At 31.2% G+C, this 14,623-nt stretch overlaps 1 protein-coding gene across 4 annotated transcripts; it reads left to right on the forward strand.

Moving 5' to 3' along the window:
• Positions 1–3,381: 3,381 nt before the first annotated feature.
• Positions 3,382–14,359, forward strand: LOC118205159 (uncharacterized). Of its 4 annotated transcripts, none has more exons than XM_035377447.2 (3): positions 3,382–3,588; positions 7,014–7,238; positions 14,085–14,359. In XM_035377447.2, the coding sequence occupies exons 2-3, from the start codon at positions 7,031–7,033 to the stop codon at positions 14,219–14,221; spliced, it is 345 nt and encodes a 114-aa protein (XP_035233338.1). In that variant the 5' UTR covers positions 3,382–3,588; positions 7,014–7,030; the 3' UTR covers positions 14,222–14,359. The 4 variants fall into 4 exon arrangements, with proteins under 4 accessions (XP_035233338.1, XP_035233341.1, XP_035233339.1 ...); XM_035377450.2 differs by having other exon boundaries at positions 3,587–3,711; XM_035377448.2 differs by lacking the exon at positions 3,382–3,588 and adding an exon at positions 3,724–3,869.
• The last annotated feature ends 264 nt before the right edge of the window (positions 14,360–14,623 follow it).

Genomic DNA, 14,623 nt, shown 5'->3' on the forward strand with positions numbered 1-14,623 from the left:
GCAAGGTTCTGGCATGAGATTTCAAGAACTCTAGCAGATTATTAAGTGTTGGTATTTCCTCACTCTTTAATGTTCTTTCCCACCATCCTCTCGTCGAAGAATCCAATTTAAACTGAACTATTAACATTAAAATAGTATCCGCGAATTGCTCAACTTTGAATCATAGATTTTCAAACGAACATACACACTCTCTTACAGTGTCTACTAACGCTAATATCTGACTAGGAATTTCAGATTGTAAATTTGATAAATACAAGATTTTCTTTAATAACGATGAAAGTAATTCTCTCTTATGTGAAAATCTTTGACACAATAAATGCCACGCTACTTCGAAATTCCTGTCACAAATAGTTAAAGCTTGAACAATCCGCAAAGCATCTCCTTTTAAAGAACCCTTTAAATATTGTAGCTTTTGTGCACCTGATAAACGGTCATTATCCACTATCGCCGTTTTAAATAAATCAAAAAATGATAACCATTCTTCAGTACTGCCACTAAATACAGTAAGAGTTAGCTTAGGTAAGCGTATACTCGCTATTTCACAAGATTTAGTTTCCACACTAATGTCTTTAACATTCTTAACTCTGGTTAGCATTAAAATTAACTCATCAGCAGTATCTTGTACGACCTGTTGTTCTTCTATAAATACATCAATATCTTTTTCTTCACACACTACATATATGTTACTAAAAATATCCGAAAGTTCGGTCATTAAGTCATTTAATCTAGATTTAAAAAGTTCCAACTGATCAACATCAGCAGAATCGTAAGTCACTGCTATTTTCTCTTTCAGTTTACTTAACTTAGCTTTAGCTACACGCTTTTTAGTCTTAAGCGTTGTAAATTCCATTATCTAATAAGAAAGATAAAAAAACACACTGACTCACCAAATTTACTGTGACTCCGTAGCCGACGGACCATAAAACATGTACGTTCCGTTGTTTAAATATAGTGGACTGTAAATTAACTTGATATTACTTCAGTATAGAACTCAAAAAACCTCAGACTCCTAACGTTGACCGAAACTTCTTTATTGACTTTCAAATAGTAAGTTAGGCGAAGAGGAGGGCGCTGTGATCACGTACGATGGAGGCAGGATCTTGGAAGAGCTCCTGAATTTTCAAAGGTGTTTTCCGAAAAATCTTCATTTATTTCAGAAAATTTTCGCGAATATCCTCTGCATTGTCTCGTTCTCAAAGCCGGGAGTTCTCCTGTACCTGGGGGGTCTTGTCTTCCTTGCAATCTTTTGCAGCACTAAGACGGAGCGTTCAGATAAGTAGAACTTCTTTTCTCTAAGCTAAATCAAATATCTGTCACTAAAGTACCTTTAAATTCATTCATTTATTATGATCATTATTATTATTATGCTCATTTTATTATGTTTTGGCATTAAATACTTAGTAATTGCTTTAAATCATGTGGTTCTGTTTTGGTTACCATCTCGTAGGGACGCTATCCTTATCAGTAGCCATTATCAGTAGTGTTAGCCCTACCCATTGGGGCCCCTTTGAGGAATGTCTCGAGAGCTAAAAACACGATCTCGGGCCTCAATGAATGTACAGAGTTGTAGTTTTTGCTCCTTTAATCTATATTTCCTATCTATTTAAATTAAAAGCATATATTAATACAGTGTGCCTCAAATTGATAAAATAGTACACATATAATAAATTATGACCATTAACTTAATAAATAAATAAAATGCTTATTTTAAAAAAAATTAATTAATAATAATAAAAAAACTCCGTAATTTATTTACTTATTTATTTTTGCTGATATGTTCTCGCCTTGTTTTGGATTAATGATTTTATCTGATGGTGTTTTCTGAATATATAAATATGTTGGAAACCGCAATAAATGATGTTACTTAGTTTAATGTATAACTTTGCATGATATTATATGTATCTTGATCTTATGTGTCTTCTGTTACTGTGTCTCAAGGTAGAGGCTAATATTGGTTTCCATGTAAAAAAATAAAAGTTTAAATTTAAAAAATTTTAAATTTTAGTTTCCCTGTTATAGCAAAAGTTAGCTTCTAAACTTGACTTATACTGTTATGTGACTGGATCCCCAAAATTTATTATTTTATTATTAATTTTCCCCATCTTTACCTCTATTCAGCTTTACAAAACACACTCATTACACACATCTGGAAGACTGTATTTAATGTAAATGATAACAACTTTGACTACACTCATGAACACAATCGTGTTTTTTTTTTTTTTTTTTTTTTAACAAAATTCTCTTACTTCCTTTCCTTTTCTTTCTATAGGCCTTTTTTTTTTAATTATAAATATTTTTTTTTTCCTCTTCATTACTTTTGGGCCATTTATTTTTTACTTTATTTTGTCCCATCTTTTCTTCCTGGCCTTTCGAACTCGTATAAAATATACGAAGTTCCTTTTTACTCTCCTCTGAAATACGAAATTGCCCCCCTTTCTATATACCTTTCCTTCGCACCTATGCTTGATTTTTCGCCCATCGGTGCAGAAAGACTTAGCGGGTGCAACAAAAGACATCTGTCTACTCTGTCTGTCTGTCAGTTAGGCGAAGAGGAACGGCGAAGACCACACAAACTCCGACTTCAGTGGCGGCTTACCAACACAAACTCAGAATAACCTCTGCTTAGTTGAAACTCCAGTAATTCACAGCAACCTCAAAGCTCTAAACGCGAGCTTTAAAAACCTAACAAATTTGCGTCTGCGCCGCTCCTCGGTGCAAAGAAAGAAATACAATTTGCATAACATCGAACACAGGTTATGCATTTTGATCATGGCCGACATTTTGATACCATGACGTAATTTTGGGGGGCAAAGACATTGACTGATTTATACAATCATTTGAAATAAAAATCCCTAGTTACAAACCCATGTTATAATTTATATAACACCAAGTTTTCCTCCAACACAAATTTTTAAGGCAAAGCATATTTATTTGCTTTTTATCTGATTATATACAATACCCTATATATATAGATATCACATTATTATCTTAGTACATCTTTTTTTAATATTTATACTAATTCAATATCTTTCACTTATGATGCATGCAGAATGTACCAGATACAAAGGTGCATTTTGTCTTTCGAATGCTTTTCTTTTCTCAACAGCGATATTCGAAATATGATTTGGTTTAGAATAGGCAGATTTATGGACGATAAAGAGTCAGTCATCACCATTAAAAACTGAACGTGTTAATTAAAAGTTTCACTTTCAGTCGGATGACCTCAAAAGTAAACTTGATCAGCACAATGCCAAATTGGCGAAAAACGTCGCCAGTCTGGAGGAATTCCAGGAACAGGGACAGACGGCAGTCATAGAAGCGGCGGATCATACTGCGCATGCTCGCCGCATCGTGACCTGCTGGCCGTAGACGCTTGTCATTCTAACCTCTCTGGAATCTTCCTGTCGTACAGGGAAGGCATTAACCTTGAGTCTAACCTTGAGACCGCTCGGCCATTTTGACGATTAACGTATCTATGAAGTATCAAAACATAATTTTTTTTTTTTTTATTGTCCAAAAGCTATAACGAAATGGAAATAGAGATTTTGCTAAAGTGTGTGTAACAGTACCCTCCCCTCGAAAATTTGGGTTAGTACTAATATTACTCCTTATCCGGTGTGTTTTCCTTCTTCTATGAAATGAACGCTTGATATATGTTTTTAAAAGCATTTTGGATGAAAAGTACCCAGCGTAGTTTACCGGACAATAATTGTACGTCTATTGTAGATAACTTGTTTGCAGTATTACTGTAGTAGATTGATTACTGTAGTACCTAGAGGATTATTCCTATGGATAACATCCCATCATTTTGTTTACATGTGCGGATTCTGCCTGTATGGAAATGAAGGGATTGTTGTTGTTTACTTGTAGTATGTAATGAATATTAATTCTGAATTATAAGTCATTTTCGAAATCTTTAATTTAATATATGCGTGACTTTGGATAAGAAACTTGAACGAAAATTCATAGAGTAAAAGTTTCATACTAATTTGTGCAGTTATACACATTTCGTTACTCAGCTTTTAAAATAATTTTTTGGTGCATTTATTTGAGCTAATGTTACTTTATGCGCTGCATTAAGCATCCATATTCTAACTCTGAAACTTCTTACTGTAGAAGGATATGTCCTACAATTTAACCTTAAGTCTTTCATCCTGTCACCTTTGAACGATATCAATGAACAAATAATGTAAGAATTTAAAAAATTATCTAGAAGAAAATTTCATTTCTTTCTTTGCTATGAATCATAAAAGAATTTTCAATTAAGATCCTTTTGTGGGGTAACTTTTCAAACGTGTAAACGCTATTCTCAAATTTATGTTTAGAAACATTGGGTGCTCAGGGCCGAATTTACATTAAGCTACTCAACCTATAGCTTAGGGTCCGCTCTTTCTTGATAACCCCTAAAAAATTAAAATATATTATAAGACTTATAAAGCCCCCATAATCTCAAATAGCTTAGGGCCTTATCAAGTTTTAATCTAGCTCTGGTGGTGCTTAAATTATTTCGTGCAAATGCATCAAATCAAGAGTATGTAATGTTTAAACATTCATTATCCTATTGCTTTTATCTTATATTTTTGAAAACGAAAATACACTAATTGTATAAAAGTATAGTGTAGATTGTAAGTAAACTTTGTGCTATTGATGATAAAGATTATGCTAAATTTGGAAGAGAATCAAAATTAATTGTGCCTCAAACTAGATCAGATCCTCAAAATTTGTAAATCAAATAGCTGCTTAAAATTTTCAGTTGGAAACTATTTTGCTTTTCTCCGGAGAGAATTGTAATAAACTTCCCTTAGGTGAGCAACTATAATTCAGATAATTTTGTTTTCTGTAGATGTGGTTACCTTAGATATTCTCTGCTATGTTTATTTATGATCTAAGGAATGCTCTTCATTTTCGGAAGTGTTCACCTTCAGAAGTTTAACAGTATGAGAAATTTAATAAAGTATATGCTGCTAAATTCTAATTTGAACAAACAGTTTGCAGATTAAAAACCTTTTTTTAGATGACCAAACTGAGACGAATTGAATAACATTTTAAAATTATCAGGGGAATGAAACTAATATACTATGCTATACAGGTTTGCTGTAGTCAAATCCCACTATAGCAAACCTGGAATATATCAAACTTACTGGTCCCTGTACACTTAAAGTTATTTTATACAGCTGTAATAAATTTCCAAATGTAATAAAATTGTGATATAATGAATTTTGGATATCTAGGACTCGAAATATTTTGTATTTTTCAGACTTTTTACAGAATTTCTGTAGTTAACTGAAAAATTACTAGCTCATAAGTTTATCATGTTTTATGATTAGAATAACAAAAAAACACTTTAAATTACTGTTATTTTATCTTCATTCCACCTTCCTTGATGTTCTAAACAAAGGGCTTTTCACTTAAAATCGGAGAATTGCACAGGGCCCACCGGCAGCTGAGCACTGGTAGTTCGGTCCGAGGTTCGAATCCCGCGAACGGGCTGGCTGCATGGGCGTTTTTATGGTTTTTCCCATGTGTAACGTGTATACGAGCCAGTTTCCTTAAGAAAGTCCTCTACAAATGCATCTCTCCTTTGAGGCAGATAGCGCTCATGTGCTTTGCCATAAGTGAGTAATCCAATCCAGAGAATTGCACAAACTAGGCATTGTGTACTGCCTTGACTTTGTCCATGTACACATCGATCTATATTCACTTTAAAAAAGTCAAAGAAGCAGCTAACAAAAAATATATAATCTCAATAAACTACATTTTAAATCAAACAATGAAATAACGTAAAAAAGGAAATCCATCATAACACTACACAAAGGAAATATCCACTTACCATATTTACAAATTTCCTAGTCTTCAATCAAACAAAATTCCTTAACAGCATCCAAAAACTTCCTAAAATTATCTGAACTAGATTCTGTATACTGGTGTCCCCACATAAATTCACAAAAATCAGTCAAAAATATCCTCCATAGTTCATGTGTCCTCCAGCGTTCGACCATACGCATTTTCTTCCTACAAACAGGACACTTGTAATGCAACTAAGTAAACCTTCATTTACACACCAGTCAATTAATGCTTTTTTTTTCTTCCTTTCATTCAAAATTGTACAGAAACTTCAAATTAATCTTGCAATATTCAGCCATTTTACCGTGTAAACCACATAACAACAACATACTTCTTTTCCAAAATCCATCCCATCATTTAAATTCACCACAATCACGCAACCAATTATATCATAATAGTGTTTCCATAGCATTTAACTACTCAGGTTACCATAAATAAAACAACTTTATGATAAATGAAACAACAACTTAGCTTTAATCCAAGGGGTGCCCTTCAATCTGCTTTAACCATTTATTGTAATTAGCAAATTACCTTCTCTTCAACCTCTTCAACCAAAATAGATGCCATATTAAAGCATGGAAGTGAAATCACAAAATTATAATTCAGTATAATAACCAATAAATTATAACAGGACGGTGAATTTAAGAAAGAAATCCTTTTTATTGTAAACCACACAATGTAAATGTATTCCTAATGCACATGGAAACTATATTTCTTCCAGCAAATACTGTATCTATATCATTCAACCCCATAATGAAGGGAATATTAAAGCTATGAAAGAATATGATTGCAGTGACATAAATATATGCCTTTATAACATGGGAAAAACAGATAAAAGTGTTATTGAATTAGCAAAGAAGAATAACTTCATAATACAGTGCATGCCCTGGAAGTGTATTTCAGAAAAGATGAGGAATTATGTTGCATAATTGCTAAATTGTGTTTTGGAACTTCAATTTAAAATGAAGTGAATATGAATATTGTATGATCACTACTGGCTTATGTGTATTTTTGTGTATTGCTCAGGGAAAAAAAAAAAAAAAAATGATACAGATTGTCTTCAAAGACATGATGTGAAAGTAGCTTTTTAATGTGTAATTTTGCATTAATTAGTTTGATTAAACTTGGTAAAATATTTCTAATATATATTGCAATTCTCTTATATGCAGGTTCAATTTAACACATAATGGGTCTCATACAGTATTATCTGAGAGTTTTCTTTCGGTCCCATTTTAAGCCTATGGATGTAGGATATGCAAAACAAGGAGTAAAGATTTCCAAAGTTATCTACTTTATGTCAGCATGGAGTCTATTTATATGTACATTGTATTTATATTTAAAGAAATCTGACGAAATTAAAGATTCTCCATATGCTCAAGGACGACTAATCACTGGTAATTCAAAATTTATTATGATAGGCATGCCTCTGTGTTTATTAATTTAATGCATATGGTTTCATACTACGTCTTAGTTAAATTTTGTCGAATAAAACTTGATATTACACTTAACAATCATGCTATTGCTTCATAAATTGAAATTGTAAGGTATCCAGAAATTTAAATTATGATAATGACAAACAAACAGTAATGCAAACAATGGCCTTGCATCACCTTGGAAAGTTTGTGTAACTCGGGATTGTATGTTGTTCTTAATTTTAAGCGTGATTTTAAGTTCTCATCAATAAGATAACTTCTCAATTTACTCTTGATAAGTTTCATGCTTGAAAATGATTGTTCACATGAATATGTAAATCTGAATAAGGAAAGAACAGCAAACACTAGTTTTTTCAGCTGTTTATATGAGCCTGAAATATCAATGTGTTAAAAATTATCATATCTATCTTCTCCAGATCTTTCAAAGCAGACCACTTGTGCTGTGATATAAGCTCACATGCGTTTTTCTACAATGTTTCTATATCAGCACTAAGACATTCAAATTTCGAACTCCATAATTCTTTTTTTTTTTTTTTTTTTTTTTTATCCAGTAATTGGATTTCAAAGTTGCCAATGTCAGTATTAAAGGGGGAAAAATTTAATTCTGTTAGAGTAGTATTAAGAGGTTTATTAACAAAGGCTAATATCACTTTGTTGTTTCTGAATTCCTGAAACTGCTGAGAAAAACTTCATTGATATTTAGAGCTATTGTTTTGAAATAGCAAATGTCAATACCAGAATTAATTTCTTGGCGATGTTTCAACAGGCTTGGAAAATGAATCAAAGTTTTGCTTTCAAAATCTTGAGTGAAAAGAGATAATTTGTTTTTAAATTAAATAACTTCTCCTAAAATCGAAAAAAAATTGTGTTCCCTTTCCCCTGTAATTTTTTATTAAACTGATTTAGGTGAGACGTAAGCTCTACCACGAAATAAAATTTTTGGTTCACTGATTGTTTGTTAGTTCTAGATAATAAACACCCTTTTCAATGAAAAATGCTTTAATTTCTGTTAATAAAGACACAAAATGTTTCCTCTTGATAACCAATGTACTTTTATGCAGCAGAAGATCTGCATACTCATTCTCTATTTCAACTAAAAATTCTTTAAACTGGCTATGATTAAGAGCTTTACCTATGATGGAGTTCATAATGTTTGCACGCAAAGCGCTTCTTGATAAATGATTCAACAGTAAATAAGTATCTTGTGATTGATAAATGGGCCATTGTACTGAAATCAGTACAATGGCCCATTTATTAATGCATCAGTAAAAGTTCTTACTAGAATCAGTACAAAACCAATTTTAACTTGATACACCAAATAATGTAAAAATGTAATTTCATGTCAAAATATCTGGATTTTTAGTTTAGTTTTAACGTTTCTAATTAGACATTTTTCATATTATATGCAACCCAAACATTGTCTATGTATTTTATGTTGCCTAAATTCAGTTGCTAGGGAAATATTTGTTTCAGACACTAGAAAAAACTTCAAAGGAAGAAGCTAAAAATCCTGATATTTTGAAACTAAACTTCATTTTTATGTTATTTGTTTTCTCATTAAAGATAAAATTGCTATTGAATGATATATTAATTCAAAGCATTTCATTAGTTAAAATTTGATATGACAATTACTATGGCAGCACAATTTGATGTATAATCAGTACAATAAAAAAGCCAAAATTGGTACAAAAAAATTTTGCAGGAATAAGTTTGGCGGATATGTTTTCAATTGTTTTCACTCTTGTGTAAAATTTGACAGCCTTTGTGTTGTATTTTCAAGATTTGCTTGCTTTTACCTGTGCGCACCCGCATGTGGTATTTTGTAAAAGAGCCATACTCAAGGAGCCAAAGAGCCACATTTAGCTCACGAGCCAGGGTTTGCCGACCAGTGCCATAGAGTGTTTCTTTAAAATCTGAAAGCTAAGCTTATATTTAATGGTATAGGTCGACAACCTCAGCTGTGACCGTGAAGTGCAAACACACGTGCCATTCGGACTGATTTATTCTCAAAATAGGGGGAATAGACATGAATAATGTTGTAGGTATTTTTTTCTGTTTATTTCTACGTCATTCAAAGAGCACAAACATAAGAAGACAGAAAATTACTTTTAAGTAATCTAAGCTGTTATGCTGTTCATCATTTATAATTAGCTGTTTTATTACAGTGTATTTAATTTTGTGCATTTATTTATTTATATATAAGTAAAAATGCAAATGTTTTCCAAATTAGGTTTGCTATATAAGCATTATTTTATAATAAAATTTAATAATGAATTTTATTGTATTTTAATTGCAATTATAATTGCTCAATTATTATATTTTATTATATGGTTTTCATTGTCGTATTATTTTTACAATGAATTTAAATAATTTAATTGTCATTATAATAAATTATAATATTTATACAATAAGAAATAATTATAATTAATTATTAATCTATATTATGTCATCTGAGCTAAAATTTATGTGTATTAGTACACACTAAAAAATTCATAATAATTGTATGGTGATAAATAATTATTTTATTTATTTAATTAATAACTAATATATCTCTTTGGTTTTTGCACTAAAAGGTATACTAGCAGTATTATATATACCAAGGAGGGGAAATGAAATTTCTTATCTCTGTGCTTCTTATTATTCTGTAGTACAGTAACTATACATATCCAAATTATCATCCTCTTCATAAGAAGAAATAATTAAAGATTTGCATAAATCTTCCATTAAACCATCCTTTTCTAATAGTTATTAATTTTCAATGTTTTCTGCATAGGTACGGTACCATTTCAAGCTTTCTGTCACTACACTTCCAAGAGCTTCTTCTGTGATTTTTAATAATTTATCCATTGCCACATCTCCAACTATGTCACAGTTCCATACAAATTGCTTTATTTCACCCTAAATGAATTCGATTCTGTTAATGTTGCAGTGGTATGGGGGCAGATGTGTACCTGTAAAACCATGTTCTTGAAACATTAAATCAAATTTATATGATCTTCTTTAAGAGAATTTTGTCTCATGATCTCCATCAACTCTACTTTCTGTAATTTTGGAGAGAACTGTACATTTTTCTTGCATAACATCTGCATAATTTATATATATATATATATATATATATTGCCAAAGTTGGATGGACAGTTTCGTAGGAAACTTAGTCTAAAGTCACTACAGCATGTAGTAGAAGATTTGGAATAAGTTTTTCAGAAGTCATCTTTTGAAACACAGAATTTATTTACTCATGATTCACAGTCCCCCGATGTGATATTTGCATTGTATACCACATTAGACCCTCTTTCTGGCAAAAAGAGGTGTATGAGAGAAAAATCCCATATCACCTCTAGCATATAAAATAATAAGTCTTTTAGATGCATTGCCACTCTGCACAACAACTGTTTCTGATTACCAGCATTTGAGAATGCTATGTTGCTGTCCACCCAGATTTCATCCAAGTAAATTAAATGTCTTTTTGCACAAACAAACTTGCCTCACTAAGACATTTTGTTCCTCGTAACTCAGCGTCACTTCTTTCATTTCAAGTTTTTCTCCATGCAAGTCCAATACTATGCAGTACATTTCTTAATATTTCTCCCTAATACTTTCTTTTTGAGCTTTTTTTTTTTTTTTTTTTTTTTTTTCAGAGCATAGAAAACTGTCTCTTGCTCCCTTTCTGCATCTCAAAGAATTTTCTCTATTATCATCAGTGATATTTCTGCAATGTTGCTGGTTCTTTTCGTGAAATGGGAGATGGGAATTCTAAGTTCTCCATTCTCAGCTTCCATGTCACAAAATGTAATCACATTATGATGAAATTTCTGAGCACTGTGAAACCCTTGTTTTTACCAACTGAATCTATTTTAGTGATAAAAACAAGCTATCTCTAACAATTGCATAAAAGACCGCAATAATGGCAAATATCACGTTAAAATCAAGTATGATCTAGATAATCTCGCTCAAATGAGATGGAAACCTATAAGCCCGTTTCCTTTTTCTTACTACAAAAAGAATACTTTTGCTAAAGAAATATAGTTCCATGTTTTTTTGTGACCTTATCTTTAAGAGTAAGCAATGAAACAGGAATTGTTCATATAAAATTCATAAATTATGAGAAAAAGTTTAAACATTCTTTTTGACAGTGAACTAAGGTGAAATTTAGCATTTATTTTTGCGAATATTTACAAAGGTAGATAGATAGATCTTTTTGTAATAAACCCGAAGGCATGAACTACAATGATGACAGCATAACTCAATGACATGAGGACTTGGTCGTATAAATTTCCTCTTTCTGGTAAAGAGAATACTTTCACATGAACCTCTCACCTCGTAACACATATCTAATGCACCTTTTGGACGATTCTATGTATTTTGTCAGAATGCCAGCCAAGGTTGCATTTGAGATGATGAAATTGTAAACAAAAGATTGGGAGATTATTTTTAGATTCAGCCTCTCATAAATCTTATATCTTATTAAAGAATATAGCTGAAGAAATGAGTTATTTGCCTGTCCATCAAGGAAGTATGGTTTACTTTCTTTATGGAAATGCTTTAACTAAAGAGTTGAATCATAACTGCTATAAAATAAAGTTGAGAAGTTTAGACTGAAAGTTTACCTGTAATTTTTAAGTTCTGGATCAAACTACAGTCTGTTGTAATACTTGGCCTGTGCCTGTGTGTAAAGGCCCTTGGGTTAGAGAACTAGAAAGGAATGAAATAATTTTGACAGATGTTATAAATTGCAAAACCATTTATATTTTCATCGGAGCCAACATAACGGGAAGCAGAAAAAAAAAGAAAAGCCATTTGAAAGTGAAGTCAATTGATCTAATATCAATGGACATAGCCCTAGAGTGTTTTTTCAAATTCTGAAAGCTAAGTTTATATCTGATGGTAAATAAGACTATGAAATTACTTTTAGATTCAGCTTTTAATAAATCTTACATCTTAAAGAATGTAAAAGAAGTAAATTATTTGCTCATTCATCAAGAATACTTTCTTCTTTCTTGGCTCATTCTTTTTTCGGAGATATTTTAACTAAAGAGTTGAAGCAAAACTGCTATAAAATAAAGTTGAGAAGGTGAAATAAAAGTTTACCTGAATTTTTGGATCAAGCTACAGTCTGTGATGTTATTCAGATTGTAAGCCCTTGGATTAGAGAACTAGAAAGAAATGACATAATATTGACAGGCACTATGATTAATTGTGGAGCCATTCATATTCTCATCAGAGCTAATACAATGGGAAGTTTATTAACCCAAAATAGCAAGCTTTTGGCATCGGGTTTAGTAGAAACCTGTTTAAGTTGGACATTAATGAATAAGGTACCAGTAGAAGAAGCCTCTGATGAAAACTTAGCAATGACATTGACATTAATACTTATAAATGTAGCTAAAGTCTCAAATCTGTGGATATTAGGTTTAACAGAATTGGTGATCGTGTAGAAAAGCTAAACATTAGACCAATCTTCAGACTAAAGAAAATATTTTAGAAACTGTTACTGTAAATAAAGATGGTCAATATGAAATTTGCTTACCTTGGATTCACCTTTAAACACCTTAACCTTTTATAGGGCTTAATTTCTAAAAATCTAATTTTCTTCTTCATAGGGCACCAGAGCCCTATGGAAGACTGTCAGAAAAGAAGGATAAAAATAAATAAATAAATAAAATGACAAGTAAAATAATTACTATTTAAAACAATTAAATAATTAATGATTAGAATAATTAAACAATTTAAATTAAAGTTTAATAAACTGTAAAGAGATAAATAAAAATATAATAAGTTATTCAATAAATGATAAATAATAAAATACAGTACTGGATCGTGACTTATTTGGGGTTTCGGCTGAAATTACAATTACACAAAATTATGAAATAGCTCAACCAGTGTCCGGTTTAATTAAGCTCTGAATATAATGTACTTCCTCAAGGCATGATAGATACAAAAACCATTCTTTTTCCAGCACACCAATGAAAAATGTTAAAATGGTTAAAACGTCAACAATGAAAATACAGAAAATGCTATAAACAGTAAGAGAATATGGAGAAAATTTTAACGGATGACCTGTAGTTATGAAAATAAAAAGAGAAGGATCCAACATTTTCTGAACCATGACCCTCTTTTCAGTATAATTCTAACTGTCAAGCAGAATATGACAGAGGAACAAATTTTCACCAAATCCAAGAGTTAGCTGAAAAAAAATAACAATGACAATTCTGATCTCCCATCTTTGGTTACATCGTTCTAATAAGTTTGCAAGTGCTCTTTTCTGCACGAAGACACTAGAACCTGCTGTCATAAATTCATTGTACTTTGGGGAAAATAAGGGTTTGTGGTGGAGGCTTTTCTTACAAGTCTTGACTTTCATCAAAGGGTTTGTTTTGAAGGGAAAGAGAAGCATGCATTCAGAAGTTAGAATGGATTTTTAATATAATTTTATTGTTAAAAATAAAATTTTCGAGTTGAGATTTCTGCTGAAGTTGCTGTTTAGTTACATTAAAGAAGTGCAGAAGTGTTCTTATTTAGTGTTCCGATGTGCTCTGGCTAGAATTATGATTTATTCCAAAAACTAAGGCACAATTTAAGCTCTGATCTTTTACATCCTAGCAGTTGTGTAATTCTTTCCTTCCAAATCTGAATTTGTATTTTTTCTGAAAAATTTTGTGATTTGGTTTTTCATACCTTTAAAATAAAAAATGTTCATAAATTTTATTATGTGTTCTAATTCAGCCCATTTTATAACTGAAATATTATTTAAATGCTAAGAGATGTTTTAAGTTACAGCATTCATATTAACAGTTTTTATTATTTCAGCCCGTGATCTTGCAAGGAGGCATGGAAGTAGTTCGAAGGACAGTGTGATATATTACATTGGAATGACAGGTGTACAAAAAGAAGTAGTATCCTTAGAAGATGTAGAAAATGAGGACAATTGCAAAGCTTGTAAATAAAATTTTTAGCTGAGTAGAAATCCCAGAATTGTAGTATTTTTTCTTTGTAAATAAAAATTTTAAAAAGAAAAAAAGGCGGGGAAGTTCAGTTTGCAATGAAAAAAATAAAATTTATAGTGACTTATTTCTTTTAAAATATCAACAGTTTTATTGTTTAAAGTCTTTTGCCTCTAATATGTAAGTTTTTGAAGCTTTTTATTATCATGTATTATTCTAGTCTACCGCTTTCCTGTTGTAATATTCAAAAAGGCCTAAGTATAGCAGTTATAAATATAGAAGGTTATAAATATATGTGTAATTAATATATACATATATATATCAGCAGCTATCTGCTTTGGGGAAAGGAAGATATGTCTAATATATAGTATATCAACAGCTGTTTGCCTAAGGGAAAAGATGCCT

This window comes from Stegodyphus dumicola, chromosome 2, assembly GCF_044657685.1.
Source record: "Stegodyphus dumicola isolate Sdum_Otavi_A_Nest chromosome 2, ASM4465768v1".
Taxonomy (NCBI): domain Eukaryota; kingdom Metazoa; phylum Arthropoda; class Arachnida; order Araneae; family Eresidae; genus Stegodyphus; species Stegodyphus dumicola.

What these genes read in the sequence shown, in the direction of transcription:
- LOC118205159 (XM_035377447.2), top strand. Translation starts at nt 7,031, where the DNA reads ATGGGTCTCATACAGTATTATCTGAGAGTTTTCTTTCGGTCCCATTTT. An exon ending in TCAAGGACGACTAATCACTG is followed by an intron (nt 7,239 to 14,084) that starts GTAATTCAAAAT and finishes TTATTATTTCAG; the next exon opens with CCCGTGATCTTGCAAGGAGG.